The following is a 21209-nucleotide window of genomic DNA, read 5'->3' on the forward strand; positions in this document are numbered from 1 at the left end:
CCTTTTACACCCAAAATTCCAGATCCGACCCGGCATTTGGAACAAGGATGCCTACCCACAGTGTAGACGGAGGTGGTGCTTGGAGATTACATCATCTCCAAGCACCCGGACTATGGTCATCCCCGCCAGGACCGCTGATCACCGTGCTGGGGTCAGCCCAGCACCATGGTAAGCTGCTGGGCTGCCCCCAGCCCCTGTGCACCCCCCCAGTTGTCGTCTGGGAGGTGAATGGATGTTGCACACAGGCATCCATTCACCTACTCCTCTGCTGCCGCTGCAGAGTATAGAAGACAGCAGTGGAGGCTAAGTGTGCCCCCCCCCGTCCAACTTGCGGACGCTGCAAATGGGAACCGGGTATAAATAACCCCTTGGAAATTTACACAGGTACATATTAGGTACATATCACAATTTGCCTTTCATCAATGCTTTATTTGTCTTAACAATTGCTTGCTTCATAAACTCCAGGAACCAACCATTAGGTACTGTCCCAGTCCCAGCCATCATTATAGATGTCACTGAGCTGTAGACCCGCCCACAAGGTGATTTTCTCACCAAACACTGGACCCTTGCTTATAAAATGTGCTTAGCATCTGCTGATGTACAGTAGTGCATGTACCAGTGTATTCCCTTCAGCCACTTACTGCATTTCTTCTGAGATATTTCAGAATGAAAGTTCTACATATCTGTGCCGTGGTCCTGTTATCCAGTCTGCTCCAGGCAAATGCTTCATCTGGTAATTCTATTATTTTACTGTATTTCAGCATTGTAATAGCGGACCAATTATGTTTACTGTAGATGGAAAATATGTTTTCTAGAGTTTACCGTCCGCAGGCAAAACAGCGAAAAGAAGAAACGGTTATTATTTTTATTTTATTCATTTGATAACTTGTTCTATATTATTGCAGCCATTTGTATGTGATTTTGCTTGCGATTTGATCCCGATTCGATTTGCAAGCAAAACACATTTGGTTTGGATTATATTCAATGCCTTTTGGCGAGCTGTGGCGGGTAACAGGCTGATAGCTTGCCGTCACAGCTCGCGGGCCAGTATTGAACTGACTCACCTCCCCTGCACCATTTCCACCTCGTTGAGTTTTTCCAGCGAGGTGGAAATGGTGAGTGCGACCGTCAAAATGGCGAGGGTGGCCGCTATATGCAGCGGAACAAAGAGTAGAGTGAGCTGTCAGCGAGGGGGTTAGATGGCGAAGATTGGCTAGTTTTCGACGATCCTTGCCGAAAACAAGCCACCCTCGGTGCAGAAACCTCCTCACCGGCAGCATTGAATACCACCCATAGTCTTGCCTCCACAATCTATTTTACTGTTCGATTTACACTAAATGGGTTTGCGCATTGGGATAGAATGAGGCTGAAAACCGTTCGATATCCATTCGATTTCTATTACGTTTTGACTATATAGTCAAATTCAAACACAATGGGGCAGATGTATGAAGGGTCGTTATCGGGGAGAAGGGGTATCAGCGCACGTTATGTGCACTGTACCGCTTCTCCCCCATGTATGACGGCGCCAGCGTGCGGTAATGGACAGGGGCACTATGCACCCCTGTCCATGTCGGCGCTGCTATCTAAATGATAGCAGCCCGAATGTATGAACGGTCAGCATCGGCCGATATAGTGGCGATAAGCGCCACTATAATACATCTGTCCCAATGGGTGAAATTTCATGGGATGACAGATGCAGAAAGTGAGAGATTTGGTAAGAAATCTCCAGTTTTTTTAAAGTGGCAATCAATTACACTGTAAAATCAAAATGTATTTGCAGTGTAAATGATTGCCGCTTTAAAAAAACCTGGAGATTTCTTACACTGAGCCAGATGCACTAAGCTTCAAAAGTGATAAAATGGAGAGTGATAAACAGCCATCCAATCAGCTCCTACCTGTCATGCCACAGACTGTGTTTGAAAAAACTCAGACAGGAGCTGATTGGCTGGCTGTTTATCACTCTCCATTTTATCACTTTTGAAGCTTAGTGCATCTGGCCCCAAATCTCTCACTTTCTTAATCTCTCATCCTATTAAATTTCACCCAATATCTCACCGTATGTACACAGCTTTAGTTAAATATTATTTTTTCAGTAAATTGTAGCATTGATGCCAAGATTATAGACAATAGCAACGGGTAAGTAATGATGAATTCCTTTTATAATTTTATTGAAATAATATGCTATTTGGGACATATAGATACATAAATACATGCATAACTACACTAAATAATTCATGTTAATTCTTATTGTCACTGGGCGAGATGCACTAAGCATCAAAAGTGACAAAATGGAGAGTGATAAACAGCCAGCCAATCAGCTCCTACTTGTCATGTCACAGGCTGTGTTTGAAAAAATGTCAGATAGGAGCTGATTGGTTGGTTGTTTAACACTCTCTGTTTATCACTCTCTATTTTATCACTTTTGAAGCGTAGTGCATCTGACCCACTATATTTTAACAAAGTTAAATTTACTAAAGCTTCTAGAATTGAAATGAGGTGATGTTGCCCATAGCAACCATTCCATTTTTTAGGATTCAATGGAGAAATAATGAATAGAATCTGATTGGTTGCTATAGGCAACATCACCTCTTTTCATTTTTACAACCTTTAGTAAAAGTACCGCTTAGTATTTACATAGTTTGCAACATATTTATTGTTTATTACCAGTTATTTCTATAGCGCATACAGTACACAGCGCTTCACAGAGAATATTTGGCCATTCATATCAGTTGCCACAGCTGAGCTTACAATCTACCGAATGGTACACACACACACACACACACTAAAGGGGCATACACACGGGCAATTTTCACCCCATCTCTCACCGATTTGATTAGATCACTTAGAAATGGAGCACTGATCGCTCTGTGTGTATAGCGCTGGGTGACAGCGATGTGCGGGTTCATGCTTCACCATCGCCCACAGGGAAAGACCATGCTTGCACGGTCTTTCCTGCTGGATCCTGGGGCTTTGGCTATAAAAAATAGAAAAATACATGGTGCAGATGCACACTCCATATTATTAATCAATAATAGAGGTTCTTGGTATATTAATTGGCCAAGAAATATTTGCCGTCGGAAGGGGACGCGCGCGCCTCTCGTGCGCGCGCGTTCCCTTCTCGCTATGCAGATGGCGCTGGCGGGGGATGGCGGCTGGTGTCGCCATTGCCATCCCCTGCCAAGATGGGACCTGCCCCATCTGTATTAGTGGAAAATAAATAGGGCTAAATAAATGTTAGGGTGTGCCACCCCGACAGCAACTCAGCCACACCAATCCAAGGGGAGCCGCGCCCCAAATCCATCCCCAAGACTAGCTAGTCACCCTAACATTTATTTAGCACTATTTATTTTCCACTAATATATTATACTTTCTAGCACTTCACTTTTTAACCTCTAGCTCCTGCTTCTTTCTTATTAATATACCTTTAGCTTAGTTTTTCACTTGTGTGCTGCCCTGGGGTGACTGGCCTATGCCAACCTTTTTGGGGTTCCGCGCCCCAGATTCAAACTTAGTATTAGGGACCCACCAGAAATGAGGTCACCGTGAAGCTGGTTGGTGGGCAAATATTTCTTGGCCAATTAATATACCAAGAACCTCTATTATTGATTAATAATATGGAGTGTGCATCTGCACCATGTATTTTGCTTTGCAGAACTACAAGTCCCAGCATGATGGCACCTCATGTATATAGGGTGTGCATTCTAAGATCCCCCCTCCCCTCCCCCCCATAATCTATAAAAATAGGCAAGGTCCCACTCTGCACACAAGGTAGGGTTGCTTACCTGACCCTCTCCTTCAGGGAGACAATGCTCTGTTCCTGGGCTTTCCTGGTATGATTACCATCACCTGTGGGGAGATAGGTAATTGATAAGAAAGGTGTTCCACCACAGGTGATGGCAATCATACATTACCAGGGAAGTCCAGCAACAGAGCATTGTCTCCCTGAAGAGATGCTCATGTAGGCAACCTTGCATCATGGTGTGCATCGCAGGTGTACCACAATGTGTGCTGAGCAATCGTGCTTAAGCCTATCGCTCAGCAGGAGAAAGCAGCTGCACGTGTGTATGGGGCTTTATCCACCACACCCACCCCAACATGACCCATTCCATTAGGTACAAAATGATCTGCTCCAGGACTACGCTATTACTGCATGATTGCCATCACCTGTGTTAAGCTAGTTAATTTCTGAGAATGGTGTTTCATCACAGGTGACGGCAATCATGCAGTAAGAACAGAGTATTTTGTACCTAATGGAATGGGGGCGGGATGTTATAACATCCGCGGCCCCCCTTCGCCGGACATCGCATTTTTAATAACGGCATATGCTGTAACATATGCCGTTATTAACGCAAGGGACAGCTCTTGCGGTAAGAGCTGTCCCTTGCGATGCGGTGCCGGTGCTGGACTTCCGGGTCTGTGACCCGGGAGTCCATCTGCGCATGCGCAGACCCCGGCGCCGGCCGCAGGGCACGCTGGGAGGGATCCGTGACGGATCCCTCAAACAGCGCTGCGGTAAGAAGCCCATAGGCTTCTGCAGGGATTCGCCAGCTTTTGCTGGCGATTCCCTCCGCAGCGCTGACACTGCGGAGGCACAATATAGCATATAGAGATGCGGTAGAAACCCCGAAAAAGGGGTTTTTACCGCATCTCTGCTATATAGAATCTCGCCCTGGGTCATGTTGGAGGATTTGCCACCAGGGTTAATTATTTTAGTTGTGAGCCAATTAATCTACCAGTATATTTATTGGCTGTGTGGAGTTATATATATTCTCCACCAAATTAAATTATACACAACATGCAATTCTGCTGTGGTAGTACTACACGCAGGGCTATTTTTGGACCGGAACGCCGTTTCTGAAGCTCTTTTGCAAAATAATGTCATCAGAAACAGCATTTCGGGACCTCTGTGGCCTGCCCTGCTGTCTGTCTCCTCCTCCGTCGGGCGAGTGAGAGTAACAGCGAGGGGAAGAAGAGACGCAGGATACGCTCCCCTCCGAAGGGAAGCGGCAGCGGAGGAGAAGAAAGACAGCAGGGCGACACCGGACTCTCCTCTCCCTGATAGCAGCAGCAGACATTGGCAGCAGGAACAACAACGGTGAGTTGTACTGCTGCTGGGAAATTCTTGTACATTGTGGGCATAGGTGTTTCTGGCACTGTGGGGGCATATCTGCCACTGTGGGGGCATACCTAACACTATGGCACTGTGGGGGCATACCTGGCACTGTGGGGACATACCTGGCACTGTGGGGACATACCTGTTTCTGGAACTGTGAGGGCATACCTGACACCTTGGGAGCATATGTGTATCTGGCACTATTGGGGGCATATATATATCTGCCACTTTTGGGGGCATATGTATATCTGGCACTATTGGGGGCATATGTGTATTACACCCCCATTTTCATTGGCCGCACCCCATGTGGCATGTGTCTACACCCAATTTTAAATTGGCATTACTGGTGACTTATGTGTATACTGTATATGACACTGCAGGGGGCATTGTGTATATATGGCACTGCTGAGGGCATTATGTGTAATAAAATTATTATGCAACAATTGATGCTTCGCCCCTTTGGTAGCTCCACCCACATCACCACCCACTTCTGCGCCGCTCACAGTTCCTGAACCTATTTTCCTACAAAAATAGCACTGACTACACGTTAGCACCTGCAATTCCCCCACACCTGAAATCATAGATAAAATAAACAGCTAGCAAATGAACAATACAACTGACAAGGCATCCTGGAATTTGTAGTTCCACCCAAGTCAGAGAAACACATGTTGACAAAGCCTAATTTATATTAGGGACTTTGAAACGGTCCAGTCTCAGTGCGACCCTGCATGTGCAGTCTGTTCAGATCGCATCAGCGAGCCAGCAATATTGCCGGTTCGCTGATGTCATGTGGGGGAGCATCCTCGGGGGTGGGGTATGAGGCCGCCCTTAGAGCTGGCGCTGCTCCAAGCGATGCCTCCTCCATAGTGTGAATGGGAAATGCGTCGCTTTACCTGATTAACCCATTTACACTGCACAGCAACACAGTAACAAACTGGTAAGAACCCTTTTTTTTACTTGGTTCATAGTACTGACGTGTTGCTACCGATTAGCTGTTACCGGTAACCCCTTTCACATCGCACCAATTACAGGGTCGAACCAGCAAGAAACCGGCATGAACTCAGTAATTAGGTGCGATGTGAAAGGGGTATAAGTTAACAACTAGCAGCTGACAAATATACCTGAATATGTATGCTGATATTTGTAGTTCCACAATAGAAAAAGGTACATTATGGCTAATCTAGCAGATTCCAGAGGCTTTGTAGCCTGCTTTCTGGGGATGTTGTCAAGCATAAATAAAATAAAAATAAAGGTACTTTTTTCCTAGCAGGGCGCCCGTCGGGTCCCATCGCATACCTTAACTTAAGGTATGCGATGGGACCAGACTGACCCGATTTCGTGCTTTTTAACAGCTTTCCCGACAATGTAAAAATTGGGTCCATCGCATGCCATTATAATGGCATGCGATGCGACCGATGCGACCGACCCGATTTTACAATGTATGTAATGTTAAATGGCCATTTAAAATCGGGTCCATCGCATGCCATTATAATGGCATGCGATGCGACCAATGCGATGGACCCGATTTTACATAGGAACCAATGTTAAATGGCCCCCCATACCCGATTTATCATTGTATAGCCACCCAGATGGGTAATTTGTATGTCAAATGCCCCCCCCCATTGTTAACGCCAACCCGAAGCGTGGCGAGCGGCCGCGCAATACGTCTGAAGTAATGCGCGTCCCCTCGCGTGGCACGCTGCGCTCGCCACGCTTCGGGCTCGGTGGCGAGCCACACTATATAAAATCAACTCCACGCCGACATGGATAGTGGGGGTATGAAAAGGTCGGAGGATGCGTACCACCGCCCCTCGCGGGCACGCTTCGGGTTCACGTTGATCGTGGCATGGCGTTAACAATGGGGAGCATACAATGAAAAATGGGGTCTGAGGGGCATTTAACATTGGGGCCAATGTAAAATCGGGTCTCAGGGACCATTTAACATTGGTTCCAATGTAAAAAATCGGGTCGGTCGGGTCAATCGCATCGCATGCAATTTGGTTGCATGCGATGCGATTGACCCGATTTGGGCAACCCGATTGCATACAATTAAAATCGGTGGCGCCGTGCTAGGAAACAAGTACCAAAATAAAAAAAGCTGGGAAAAACATCCTGAATTACTATTGAGGGCAGAATCAGTAACCAGACAACTGCACATCAATTACATACCTGTCAATGACATACTCTGCAGTTCCTAGATTACGTTTCCACTAGTAATATAGAACAGGGATTATGGAGGTCATTCTGGTTGGCACGCAAAGCAGTGGTATTTTGCTGCTTAGCGAGCCTTCTAACTCCGCCCAAAGGGAGTGCAATTGCCTGCCCCCCGCCACGCACTGAACATCCCCATTCGCAAGGTAAGAAAAAAAAAATTGCACAAGACTCAGATTTTATCAATTTCGAGTATGATGATTAAAGGACGCCCTTTGATTATATCAGGCATGTCCAAACTATGGCCCTCCAGCTGTTGTGAAACTACACATCCCAGCATGCCTTGCCATAGTCTTAGCAATCCCTAATAGTAAAATTGTGGCAACGCATGATGGAACTTGTAGTTTCACAACAGCTAAAGGGCCATAGTTTGGACATGCCTGATTTATATAGACAAATCTCTGAATTGGTACTTTTAGTCAGTCGATGGGGATGTGCTATCACTGGACAACAGTAAATAGATACATTGAAGAAGAAAAAAAGAGTTGTCACGGTGTGATGCACCTATGAGGAATTATACACATAAAATTGAATCTTTAATGTGCTATATTAAAAATGCAAAGTATAAAAACACACACAACAAATAAGTGGAACAAACACAATGGGGATGTGATTAAAATTATTTGCAAGATAGCATGCGGGCCAAAATCATTTGATGGTTGCAGATCATCGAATGATTTCTACCCTGCTCACAAATCTAAGTCAGTCTGGGCTGACTAAAGGCCCCCATACACTAGCCGATTTTGGTCAGATTTCGGCCAGATCAGTCGGATCTGGCCGAAATCGGACCAAAATCGGCTAGTTTTGATGTCCCCTCAGATCCGATGCGCGGTCCAGTGCGCATCGGATCTGCATCGGCTGGTCGGACCTGCTGCACGTCCGACCACCCGACTTGGGACCTAGTGGGGCAGCGCGGCGGTGGAGGGAGCAGGGGGGGCTGGGGACGCTGCAGGGGACACAGGCGGCATAGAGCCGTGCAGGGGGAGCCGGGAGCTGTCAGTACTGAATAAAAAAAAAAAGCCCATACAATGAATGGGTGGTCTGTGATTGGCTGAGCGCTCTCTCAGCCAGTCAGCAATTGGCTGAGAGCACGCTCAGCCAATCACAGGCTGCCCATTCATTGTATAGGCTTTTTTTCTAGCACTGACAGCTCCCGGCTCCCTCTGCCCAGCTTTATGCAAGTCGCCCTAGTGTATGGGGGCCTTTAGACTTGCAGTGTCCGGGTCTAAGAACTGGGCGGGCGGCTGACATATTGTGACGTCAGTCACCGGCCCCAGGTGGGAGCTGATCCTTGTGTATTTATTAATGCATACAATGTTAATAGATGCCGTTATGCATGTAATAAAGGGCAAGATGTCTGAACATGCCTTAGTTATGCTTTACAATATATGTTAGTTTTGTATTCTGTTCTCAGCCTGGCATCACAGTTTTATCATCTTTTGTGCTACTTTTATTTTTACAAGGTGGACCGGTAGAGTTGGATAGTGGCGTTATTACAGACTGTGTAAGAGAAGCAAAACGCCTTGTCGATAAGGCCTATACGAAGACCAGAACCACGTAAGCTCATTGTAGGCACAACTGGGACCCCATGGCAAAGAGCTATGGGTGATCTGATGGCTGAACATCTGGAAAGGGATAAATCATAGGGCAAGAATAACCTGAATGCAGATGTAGCCGTTATCTGTTATGTTTTCTGATGTTCTGCTAATGATATCCAGGTGAAGTTTGCTGCCCTAGACTGTTTTTGGCACCTACATGAGACCTCATTAAAGAATCCCACGGTTACTACCCCAGGGCTCCCCAAGCTGTTGGGATTCCCCACCCTCTCTGTACAGTGCCTGGGTGTTATACAGAGTAGCTGGGTGTGATATGGGGGTCCGACAGTCAGGATTCCAACTTTCATTAGACCGTCATTGGAGTCCAAAATTGCTGTACTCTAACAGTGGGGCAAATGCAAAGAATCTCCTTGTGGGCTCACTGTGCTTGAAACGCTACAGGCTCGATGGTTCGCTACAGTCGACTTCTATTCTCCCTCTACTGGCTTTTAACAGTCGGGATTCTGAGGTCGGTCTGCTGACCTTGGAATCCCGACTGTTGGGAGGTCATCCGGCACCCGTAGTAGCTATCAGAGAGAGCTTCTTCACAGCCTTCCCTTCTACGGCATATTGCAGCCTGCAGTTAGGGTGGCGGGGCAGTACTTAAAAAGTAAGACTATTCCTGACAAAGGCTCTGATTCAGACCTGTTCGCTCATTTGCAAAGTTACAGATGACTGCAAGTAGATAGCCATCACCCAGACAAAGAGCCTGATTCTGGTTGACTCACTAAGCAGCGTAACTTCACTGCATAGCGAGCCATCTAACGCTGCCTGCCGATAAGCGAATGCCTGCTCCCCACCGCGATACAAGTCTCCTCACCACATTGCGAATGTGTAGAAAAACATCCATTTGCAGGGGAGTGTACGAGGGCGAAATCATTCGATGGTCGCCAAGCATCTAATGATTATTACCCTGTTTGCAAAAATAAGTCAGTCTTGGCTTGGTTACCATGCGCGAACCCTGCCTGTCTCAGCTTCAGGGAGATGGGCAGGGTTAGGAGGGGGAGCGGGGAGGTGGGGGACGGCTTTGGGTACCGGCGACGAGGTGGCGGGGACCCGGTTGAAGGGGATGCGCTGGGTCTCACGATCCGACCGTCAGCCCCAGCATAGATTAGAAGTGCTCCATCTGTATTTGTGGCATCCGGGGCGGGCACTGACGTCATGCCACCTGCCCCTGGAAGCTAAAAGTGATGTGCCAGCGCTGGCTGAATAATTAGAAAGACCAGACGGTATCTCAAAAATATATTACAAATTTAATTATACATATATAAAAACAATCAAGAAAAATAATAAACACATAAAAAATAATGATAATATTAAAATTGAGCACAGAATGCTTGATGAATATTGCAGAGCTCCACAGTTGTGGAATAAAAGATGAAAATTAGTAATATTACCATCTGTAGACTCAGGTGTGATATATGGAAACACCAGAAGAAAGGTGATGATGAAGTCCCATTTGAAATACCCTAAGGAGGGATGCAGACTTGCTCCTGAGGAAGCCGGACAGCAAACATCCGGGGAAACGCGTTGAGCTGCATTTAATCAACATCTTCCATCTCTCAAAGTGATGTCCCATCTCCCACAGACGTCCATCATCTCCTAATCTTTCCATTGGATTACAAATCGTTTATGGGACTTAAGCCAGTTCCTAATCATCCAGCAAACATAAGGAGAAGATGCCAAATAGGGAGAAGTTCATCTGCATCCCTCCTTAGGGTATTTCAAATGGGACTTCATCATCACCTTTCTTCTGGTGTTTCCATCTATCACACCTGAATCTACAGATGGTAATATTACTAACTTTCATCTTTTATTCCACAAGTGTGGAGCTCCGCAATATTCATCAAGCATTCTGTGCTCAATTTTAATATTATCATTATTTTTTATGTGTTTATTATTTTTCTTGATTGTTTTTATATATGTATAATTAAATTTGTAATATATTTTTGAGATACCGTCTGGTCTTTCTAATTATTCAGCCAGCGCTGGCACATCACTTTTTTCTTCCGATTATACATTTTGGGTCTGACAACCCAGTGCCAGCAGCTGTTGATAGCGCACCACTCACTCCCCTTCTTGTTGCCCCTGGAAGCTGTTGGCCCGCCTGAGTTCGCATCTTCCTGGGTGCAAAAAACACACAAAAACAAGAAAGCAGCGCTCAAAAATATGAACAAGTGAATAGATATTAAAATGTACAATTTTATTGCACACATATTAAAATGATAGAAATTTTAGAAAAATTAAATTAATAAAAATGACAATGACGCTTGGGACCTTGAATATAGGAATCTATGTAAATATAACCTGCACTGGGCGAATGAATGTGGTTTCCATGGTCGACAGGGTCATAAGTTCGACAGGGTCATTAGGTCGACATGGGTTAGTTCGACATTCAAAAGCTCGACGGAGTTTTCACTGTTTTTTAGCCGAATGTCGACACAGTCGACATGGACACAGGTTGAAGTGCACCGCGTCCCCTTGCATGGCTTGCTGCGCTCGCCATGCTTCGGGCTCGGTGCCTTGCTACGCTTGACACACTATTTTATTCTCCCACCACGCCCTAGTGGATGGTAGGACATGAAATACCGCATGTCGGCACATGTCGGCTCAAAAAACAGTGAAAAAAACCCATGTCGACCTTTTGACTAAGGGGTTACTTTGAGCCTTACAGCCAAAGAAGAAACGGGCGCCTATATGGGTGCTGTGACCTTTTGACTGTTGACCTAACCCATGTCGACCTTATGACGCTGTCGACCTAATGACCCTGTCGACCTAACCCATGTTGACCTTCCTGCATGTTGACCTTGACACATGTCGACCTAATGACTGTCTAACAACTTGCTGGTGACCCAATGACCGTATCCCCCCAGTGTATGCACATGCTCAGAATTGAAGCTGTGCATGCGAATACGCAAAACATCGGTCCACCTTGCGAATTTGTGCATGAGCAATTAAACCAGAATAAGGGCCATGGTGATATCTTATGTTATCATTTGAGATTTAATTTGCATGCAGTACGATATATACTTAGTAGTAAGTAGTATTTATCATTCAATAAATAATATGTAGCCTGTCACTATAGGTTGAAGTCTCGTGTGAAGAGAGAAAATGTAAATCCAAGAGATATGTTCGCATTCGTCAAACAACCTATTGCATTAAGCAGAAATGCAATCCGTGCGGCTGACTACATGGACCTCACTCTCCAGCTTGTAACTGAGAAAGTGAAACTGAACTATCCAGGCCCCTTCAATATCTCAGGTACTAACAAGTAACAAAGATTAAAGATTCTTGTGACAGAAAACCGCTAAAGCATCATTTAAAACAGCCATATAGGGGGACATTTACCAAAATGGATTCGTAGAAAAAAGGTGTATTCGTAGGGAGAAATACATCTTTTTTTTTACGAATTTGTATTTTCGGGATTTACAATCCCAAAAATACAACAATTCGTAGTCCTAAAGATGGAACATTCGTATTTGTATTTACAAATACGAATGTCTACACCATCAATAGGATACGACAGAAATCACCATTCAAAAGAATGGTGGTTCCTGATGTACTAAGCAGCCGTACTGATAATACGGCTGCTAAGTGGTGTTAATCACCCACGCAAATACGACAGAAAAATAGAACACCATTTTCCTGTTCTATTTGCTTTAAGCCTGCACGGATCAGTCAGATCCGTGCAGGCTTCAGTGTAAAAAAATAGAAAAATTAATTAAATAAAAAAAAAAAACGGCGTGGAGTCCCCCCCACAGCCGAAACCAGCACCAGGCTGAAGGAGCCGGGGCCGGTAATTAAAAATCAGGGAACCCGACAAATAGGGGTTCCCCGATTTTTAACAACCAGCCCCAGGCTCCAGGTCCGGGGCTGGTTCCCAAAATACGGGGGACAAAATGACTAGGGGTCCCCCGTATTTTAAGAACCAGCCCCAGGCACAACCAGCCAGCAGGTTAATGTCACAGCCGGGGGACACTTATGATATAAGGTCCCGCGGCCAAAACATTAACCCTACCGACCAGTCAGCCTGGCCAGGGGCCCTGGGGGAGTGGGGACCCCCCAATGAAGGGGTCCCCCCCCTTCAGGACTTACCTGACCAGGCTGAAGCCTGGTACTGTCCCCGATGCCCCTGGGCGGTGGGCATCGGGCTGATTCAAGTGTAAAAAATAGATGAAACTATTGTTTTTTACTGTGGCACTACAAGTGCCAGCAAGCCTCCCCAGCAAGCTGGGACTTGGAGAACCACAAGTCCCAGCCTGCTGGGCATTAAAGGGCCCGCTGGCACTTGTAGTTCCACAGTTAAAAAAATAGTACACAAAACACACTGACACACATTTATCACAGGTTGTCACAGAGAGAAGAAGTAAGGGACAGGGAGTGAGAGAGGGTGTTAGGGAGAGGAAGGGAGTGTGAGAGAAATGAGGGACAGAGAGAGAGATAAAAGAGGTGAGACAGAGATATGGAGTGAGTGACAGAGTGAAGGGAAAGAGGGACCAGGGGGAAGAGTGAGCACAAGAGACAAAAAGAGGAGATTGGGAGAGGTTAGGCAAAGGGGGAGGAAGAGGACACGAAGGAGAGTGTACAAGATGGGGGGATAATGAGGAGGGGACAAGGACTAAGAGGATGGAAAAAGAGGGCACATAATGAGTGGGGACAAGAAGATGAGTGGGGACAAGAAGATGGGATACATACGAGGAAGGGGGACAAGAAGGGGGGGGGGTGAAAGGGAGGGGTCGAGGAGGAGGGAATAGGAGGGAGAACAAGGAGGCGGGAGAAGGAGGTGGAAGATGAGGGGGCAGAGGATTTCTGGCTGGTGCTGGGTCCCCTGCTTCCTCTGCCCGGCACCTGGTCCCCCGTCTCCCTCAGTCTGGTACCTGTGCCCCTGCTCCCTCTACCTATCACAAGGTCTCCTGGCGCCGGGTCTCCTGCTTCCTAGCACAGAAGTGGCAAGTATCCCTTTATATAGTGCCGGCAGTGATGGGCTACCTTTCTCAGTGGCCCATCTGCTCCCACCCTCACCAGCGCTGCAGGGCCCTTTAATTGTGTGGCACTATTTTGAGAAAAATAAAAAGGTGTATGGGAGTGCTTTTGTGGCCCCTGAGCCTCCAGGCCAGATAGCAGCTGCACCCCCTGCACTCTCAGTTACGCCACTACATCCAAGCATGTCCTGCCACCATTTTCAAATTCCATAAAAGCAAACTGTGGCAGGGCATGTTGAAATTTATAGTTTTGCAACAGCTGGAGAGCTGCAGGTTGACCAGGCCTACACTTAACATTGATTAGCTTACATAAAGTGAAGAAGTCCGGTGAAGGTGTTGCCCAGGGTAAAAAAATCAACAGATTACACAGTACAGTAGCTACCATTTCATAAAATGTATGAGATAATTGGTTAGTACTGCATGGGTAGAACCTTATTTTATCTTCTTTGGATGGTTTGATACATCACCCATTAGCCCACTTAAGTATAAAACATCAGCTGGAAAAATTCTATGGAAAAATGTATGGTGCCTAGAATCAAAATATAATTTATTTAATTTTAGGTTTTTTTTTTTTTCATTCTTGAATTTCTGCTGGGTTTTTTTTAAGCTACACAACAATGGCACTAATGGGAAGTAATAATTGTGATGCCTACATGTTGTTCTTCAGATATACTCACAGATGAACAGAAGGGAATTATCTCCATGCTAAGTGGATGTGCCTACCAGTACCTGCCTAAGATTTGTGATCCCTCACCTTACCGCAGCATTACTGGAGAGTGCAACAACATGTAAGAGACTTCCTCACAGACATACACATTGGGGAAAATCACAAATGTGTACAGATGGGTTCTCATGCAATGTTGCCTCAGTCTCACCACACAGCCCCTCTCAGAGTGCCAGCTTCCAAGAGACTCATAGATTGCCCTTTCCTTTCAAAATTTGATTCTTAGTCGCACATATAAAACAACGGGAACTTAAAAAACTAAGGGGCAGATTTATTAGGCTGAAGTGAAGTGATAAAGTGTCTGGTTTTTATCACCCGCCAATCAGCTCTTAACTGTGAAGTTACAGGCTTGGTTTGAAAAATGACAGGTAGGAGTTGATTGGCCGGTGATAAAAACCAGACACTTTATCACTTCACCGAGCTTAATAAATCTGCCCCTAAGAGAAGGGCGGGGGCGCCAGGCAGCTCCATTAGCATATGGTTCCCATGAGAATGCTGGGTGTTCTCAGGCTAATGAGGCCATGACACGGGGGGTGGGCAGCTGACATCACCGGATGTCAGCTACCCGCCCTGTCCTCGCACAGAGCTGCCGCCATTTAAAGTCACTTTATAGGTGTCTCTGAACTGCGAGCGCTGGAGAAATCATTCGATGGTCGGGGACCATCTATTGATTTCTCCCCAACTACAAATGAATGATTATGTAAATCATCCATTCACAGCTGTGCGGAGGATCCTGCGTGTGGGGGGGGGGGGGGCAGCCGGTACTGCGGACGGCGCCTGATGGACCTTATTCTGATTGAATTTCGCAGCCTTGCGAGTCAATCAGAATAAGGTCCCAAGTTCTGTTGTGCTGTACCTGCTAATCCCTGAGCAGTTACAGCCCAGCGTCTGTAGAACACTTTGGGGTTAAGCTACAAAGATGGGAGTCCTATTGAAGATGGCATATTGCCCATAGCAACCAATCAGATTCTACTTTATATTTATTTAGCACCTTCTAGAGGATAATAGATAGAACCTGATTGGTTGAGCCGTGGGTGCACACACCCTGCGTATGCACATGTGCATAAATGCGCATGCACACAACGCCACCATCGGCCCCCGTGCAAACCTATTCTGGTTTCGAAGCAACCACAATAAGGCCCTTGGAGCTTTCTGTCTCCCATTCCTGATTACATAAATTTTCAAAAGACCTTCAGGAACTGCAATCACCTAAATGGCCCTGCTTACACTAAAGGTGCCCATACACGCACCGATCCCGGCGTGCATTCTGGGCTAAACTAACATCCATCGCATCACATCGCATGCCTAGTGCATGCGATGTGCATGCAATGCGATGCGATAAAAAGACAGTACAAAAAGTATGTGCAGCACATACTTTTTGTACTGTGCGATAAGATGCCGCGGGAGCGCGCACCTCATCGCATAGCATCGCACCGCCGGGATCGGTGCGTGTATGGGAACCTTAAAGTGTATTTATTTGAATCTTTTTTATTGTTTGTTTTTTGTTGTTGTAATTTTTCTTCTTTTTATACTGTATATGATATTCCCTAATTTCCCTGGTGACACACTACCCATTGTTGCCGTTTACAGAAAGAATCCATACCTTGGGGTATCGAACACAGGTACTAAACGTTTGCTGCAGCCAGAATATGAAGATGGAGTCTCACTTCCTCGGGGTTGGACTCCAAACCTGCTCATCAATGGATTCCGTCTACCTTTGGTAAGAAGTGATTTAGTACCATGATTTGTTTATATTGTAATTAATAAGGGAACAGTTTTGTCAAAACAAAAATATGAGGGAATTTTGCACTGTAAAAAAGGGTGTATAATGCCTGTAGAAGTAGTGACTATTATATACATAATGCCACCAGTAGTAGTGCCAGTTACAGTATATACATAATGCCCACATTAGTAGTTCCCTTACACCAGTGGTTCCCAAACTTTTTTGAATCACGGCGCCCTAGAGCATCAAAATATATTCAAGGCACCCCTAGGCCAAATGCTTCTTATTGAGAAATTCAGAAAAAAATATTAAATTAAGTTCATTGTGTGTATATGTCACAGTTATCTGGCGAGGGACAGGATTTGCTTCTGTTTGTCCACATATTTTATGATTGACAGCCACAAGCACTGGTTTTGACTGGTACATTGACCATAAATAAATGAATTGATCTTGGTCCACCAACCCAAGGCACCCCTGCAAGTGTCCTGAGGCACCCCAGGGAGCCTAGGCACACAGTTTGGGAACCACTGCCTTACACCCATAATGCCCAGGGCTGGCAACATAAATCTTGGGGCCCGGAACACTGATATCTCTGGGGCCCCCCAACATTGAACATGGATTGTTATTACATTATATATTGAATGTTTTTTATTATTATTATTATTATTATTATAAATAAACAGACAATGAATATTTACAATGCAATATAATAATAGGGAAGGGCAGATGGGAGGGCACAGCATTGTGCGTTGTGTGGTTTGGTGTGTTGCCTGATATCACAAAACTCATTTGTATGGGTAGCCAGACAGGTGATTTGGCAGCCATGCTTACAGACACTGAGTCCCTCAAAGCCTTGGGGCCCCTCAGATGGTCGGGGCCCAAGACTTGTGTCCCCTTTGACCCCCCCCCCCCCCCCCGTCTCCTGCCCTGACAATGCCCACAGCAGTAATGCCACTTGCACACATAATGCCCTAAGTAGCAGTGCCACCTATAAATATAATGTTCCAAATAGTAACGCCGCTGGTATGCAGTCATTAGATCTAGTGTCTAAGTCGACCATCAAAAGATTGACAACTATTGGTCGACAGTCAAAAGGTTGACATGTTCAAAAGGTCAACAGTCAAAAGGGCTACATCATGGGTCCTCAACCTATGGCCCTCCAGATGTTGTGGAACTACATGTCCCAGCATACCCTGACAGTTTTGGCATGCTCTTATAAGAAAAAATGTGGCAATGCATGTTGGAACATGTAGTTTCACAACATCTGGAGGGCCACAGGTTGAAGACCAATGGGCTACATGATCAAATGGTCGATGTGGTCAAAAGGTTAACATTCAGAATGTTGGCATGGTCTACGTGAAAAAGGTTGACATGAGTTTTTCGGGGGGGGGGGGGGGGGGGGAATTGAGCCGATATGTGTTGACAGGTGGTATTTCATACCCTACCATCAACTTCGGCGTGGTGGGAGAATACAATAGTGTGCTGAGCGTAGCAAAGCAACATGCCCGAAGCATAGCATGCCATGCAAGGGCACACTGTACACTTTGACAGTGTCCATACCGCCCAATGAAAACATAGACACAAAAAACATGAAAAACTCATGTCAACATTTTCCATGTCGATCTTTTGAATGTTGACCTTGAGGCCATGTTGACCTTTTGAATGTCAACCTTTTGGCCATGTCAACCTTCAGGGCCCGCCATTAGGGGGGTGGTGTGGGGGCCTGGCCTCTGAGAGAGAGAAGGGCCCAGGCCGCTCATGTTGCCCACCGCACCACCAACAACCCCCCCCCTGCTGTGCTACCGGTACGCCAGCTCTGATTTTCTCACCACTCGGTGCAACATATTAATTTGCCACCATCATCATGATTCTGATGTCCGGGAGGCAACACAGCAGAAGGGGGGATGGAGGAGCCAGGCAATAAGTGAAAGGGAGGGTGGGTGGCTGGCTGGACTAGGAATCAGTGCAGCGCTGGACCCATGTAGCAGCGTATCACATTTCCTTGTAGCTCTGCCCCCTTTTCAGGCCATAGTCAGCTCCTGTCAGCGCCGCTGCATGTCATATAGGGTCAGATTGAAAGATTGAAAAGTGATAAAATGGAGAGTGATAAACCACGATCAGCTCCTAACTGCCATGTTACAGACTGTGGGGAAAATGTACGAAGCAGTGATAAGGGAGGAGAAGATTGGACAGCTCAAAGTGTTGTATCCAAGGATGTAGGAAGTGTCTATGGGCGAAGTTTATTTTAAAAAAATTGACAAAGGGTTACGTTCATTCATCCCTCTTGGGGAGAGAGTGTCCAGCCGATATATCCATCTGCTCTCACACTTCCTTAGTTCCAGGGCCCGGTCCTCTCCTCTCGGTGATGGGGGTATCCAGTCGATCAGATGACATCTGAGAGTGGATGTTTGATGTCCCGTTTGAAGGAAGTGGCGTGGAACAGGCTGTTCAGCTGTTTTGGTTTCGATGGCGGTCCTGAGTGCATAACGATGGTTATCCATCCTTTCTCTAAATTTACGTGTGGTCATGCCAACGTAGGCAAGACCACAGGGTCAATGTAATATATAGATCACATGGTCCAATTGACAATGTAATCTGTACTTAATTTTGATGGGTCTACCCCTTTTGGGGGTGTAGGAAAGATGGTCCTGCAATCATACTATTACAGGTGGTACAACCTGAGCAGCGATAGCAACCAGGTTTTTTGCTGTGTAGCCAAGTGGTGCCAGTGGGGTCTGAAGCATTCGCCATTGGGCGCATCAGGAGCTGCTTCAGGTTCGGACATCTCCTGTTTGACATCATTGGGGGGCCATCGTGTTGGAGCTTAAGGTAACTGTCAGTTGCCCCTATCAGCCAGTGGCGTTTTATGCTTTTCTGTATCTTGTGTGACATGTGGTCGTATGTGTTTTCGAAGATGAGCCGGTCTTTTTTCAGTGGACCCAGTTTGGATTGTGCAGTGTCTGTCATAGTCCTGGACATGTTGATTCTAGCCTTGTAGAGACAACGTTTGATGATGTCATTGGTATAGCCCCTTTGTGTGAACTTTGAGGTTATTGTCTCTAGTGACAAGAGTGCCATCTGTAGAGTATCATCGACCCGTGTTTTGAAAGAGGGGATTGGATTGGTAGTTAACAATTGGTAAGTGTTGGAATCACTTAGTTGTTGTAGAATTTCGGAGTGATAATCTGCCCAATTTTGTACAACCACGGCTCCGCCGTTATCGGCTGGCCTGATCACCAAATTGTTATTGTGTTGTAACGTTTTAAGGGCCACTCTCTCTCTGTCTGTGAGGTTATCATGTTTTTTCAAGGTGCTTGGCTCTCTTAAATCTCTCTCAACGAGGCATGTAAAGGTTTTACGGCTGGCATTGGAGGAGGTTGGGTCAAAAGTGGAGTGTTTCTTTAGTTTGGAAGGCATGTTGGGGTCGTTGGACAAAATGTTCGCAAAGGCGAATTTTACATCTGAATTTGAATAAATCAACCGAGGAGTCAAAAAGGTCATGTGACACAGTGGGGACAAAGGAATGTCCTCTGGATAAGAGTTGAACCATGGCTGGTTCCAATGGCGTGTCTGATAAATTAAAGACTAAGTCCCTCGTCCCCTCCCCTTCCCTGTTTTGCCAGTGTCTCCCTTTCCGAGGGTAGGGTCTATGCCCCTTCCTCTTGGTCGTCGGGTTGTGCCAACCTCTAAAAAAATCACCTGTGGATTGTTTGTGGTCAGAAAAATCATTATCGGAAGCCGATGTGGAAGAACCGGTACCGGATTGGGGGTCTGTTGTACTGGTGTCTATTTCTAGTGAATCTCTGGGGTCTCCCAGAGTTAGTTTCACCTAGAAGACAACAACACACTGTATGGTTCTGGTAGTCTGCGGTAACAACTGCAAGTTTGTGCCATTTAAAGGACACCAAATCCCTTTTGTACTGGAACTTACGGGATTGTGTGACGCCGGACGTCGCTGAACACGGAATGCATGGCGGGGAGGTCCTTTAGTCTGATTGAGGGTATATAAACCCAGGACCCAGTGGCAAGCCGGCAGGTCGCTGTTTGCTGGTGCAGCAGTTAGACCTCAACATCGGTGACTCCATTTGACCACTTTTGTTGTCCTTATCCTGGCTGACTTACTCCTTGACAAAGTTCCTAGTAATTGGACCAAAACGTTGGAAGATTTTTTTCTGGACTTATTGCATCACTTGGTATGTGCTTTTATTTACTTTTTTTTTTACTTTGGCAAAAATAAAAAAGCTCCAGTCAACATCCAACACCACTGAAAGAAAATCTTCCTGTTTCCCACTTCATGCGGGTGATCCGCAACAACACTGATAGAACCCAGAGGGAAACACAATTAGAGTCAATGGCCTCAAAGTTCAGACAAAGGGGCTATACCAATGACATCATCAAACGTTGTCTCTACAAGGCTAGAACCAACATGTCCAGGACTATGACAGACACTGCAAACTTCAAATTTTTCTAATATACACATTACACCACATGTAGTGACCCAGAGTAGGGCCCCTTGTTCAAGTTATGCTGCACAGTAGTACTCCTTATACATGTATGACACACAGTGGTGTCACTTACACATAATGCCCACAGTAGTATTGCTTATAAATATTTGTGGTGCCGCCACCTCCGCCCCCCCCCCCCCCCCCAATATTATTTTTGGTAAGACAAAAAAGTAAACTGAAACCTGCACTAATGTATCATACTCAAATAAAAAATACATAAAGATCATAAAAAAAATACCATCAAATTTGCTGTTAGTCTTTTCTAACAGGAGGCAGCAGGTGGGAGATGTGACAGGTAGCAGGTGAGAGATAGCACCAAGGGGCAGTGGGGTGAGCATACGAGGGAAGTGAAGTCC

General features: G+C 45.9%; 1 protein-coding gene across 1 annotated transcript in view; it reads left to right on the forward strand.

Moving 5' to 3' along the window:
- The first annotated feature begins 666 nt into the window (after positions 1-666).
- The window catches only part of LOC146058403 (myeloperoxidase-like), a 47019-nt gene continuing 26476 nt past the window's right edge, over positions 667-21209 (forward strand). The window contains exons 1-5 of the mRNA XM_083170684.1: positions 667-733; positions 8788-8881; positions 12005-12180; positions 14569-14689; positions 16216-16345. Coding sequence (XP_083026810.1) covers positions 667-733; positions 8788-8881; positions 12005-12180; positions 14569-14689; positions 16216-16345 — 588 coding nt within the window. The remainder of the gene's footprint in view (positions 734-8787; positions 8882-12004; positions 12181-14568; positions 14690-16215; positions 16346-21209) is intronic.

This window comes from Crinia signifera, chromosome 2 (assembly GCF_055691185.1).
Source record: "Crinia signifera chromosome 2, ASM5569118v1, whole genome shotgun sequence".
NCBI lineage: Eukaryota > Metazoa > Chordata > Amphibia > Anura > Myobatrachidae > Crinia > Crinia signifera.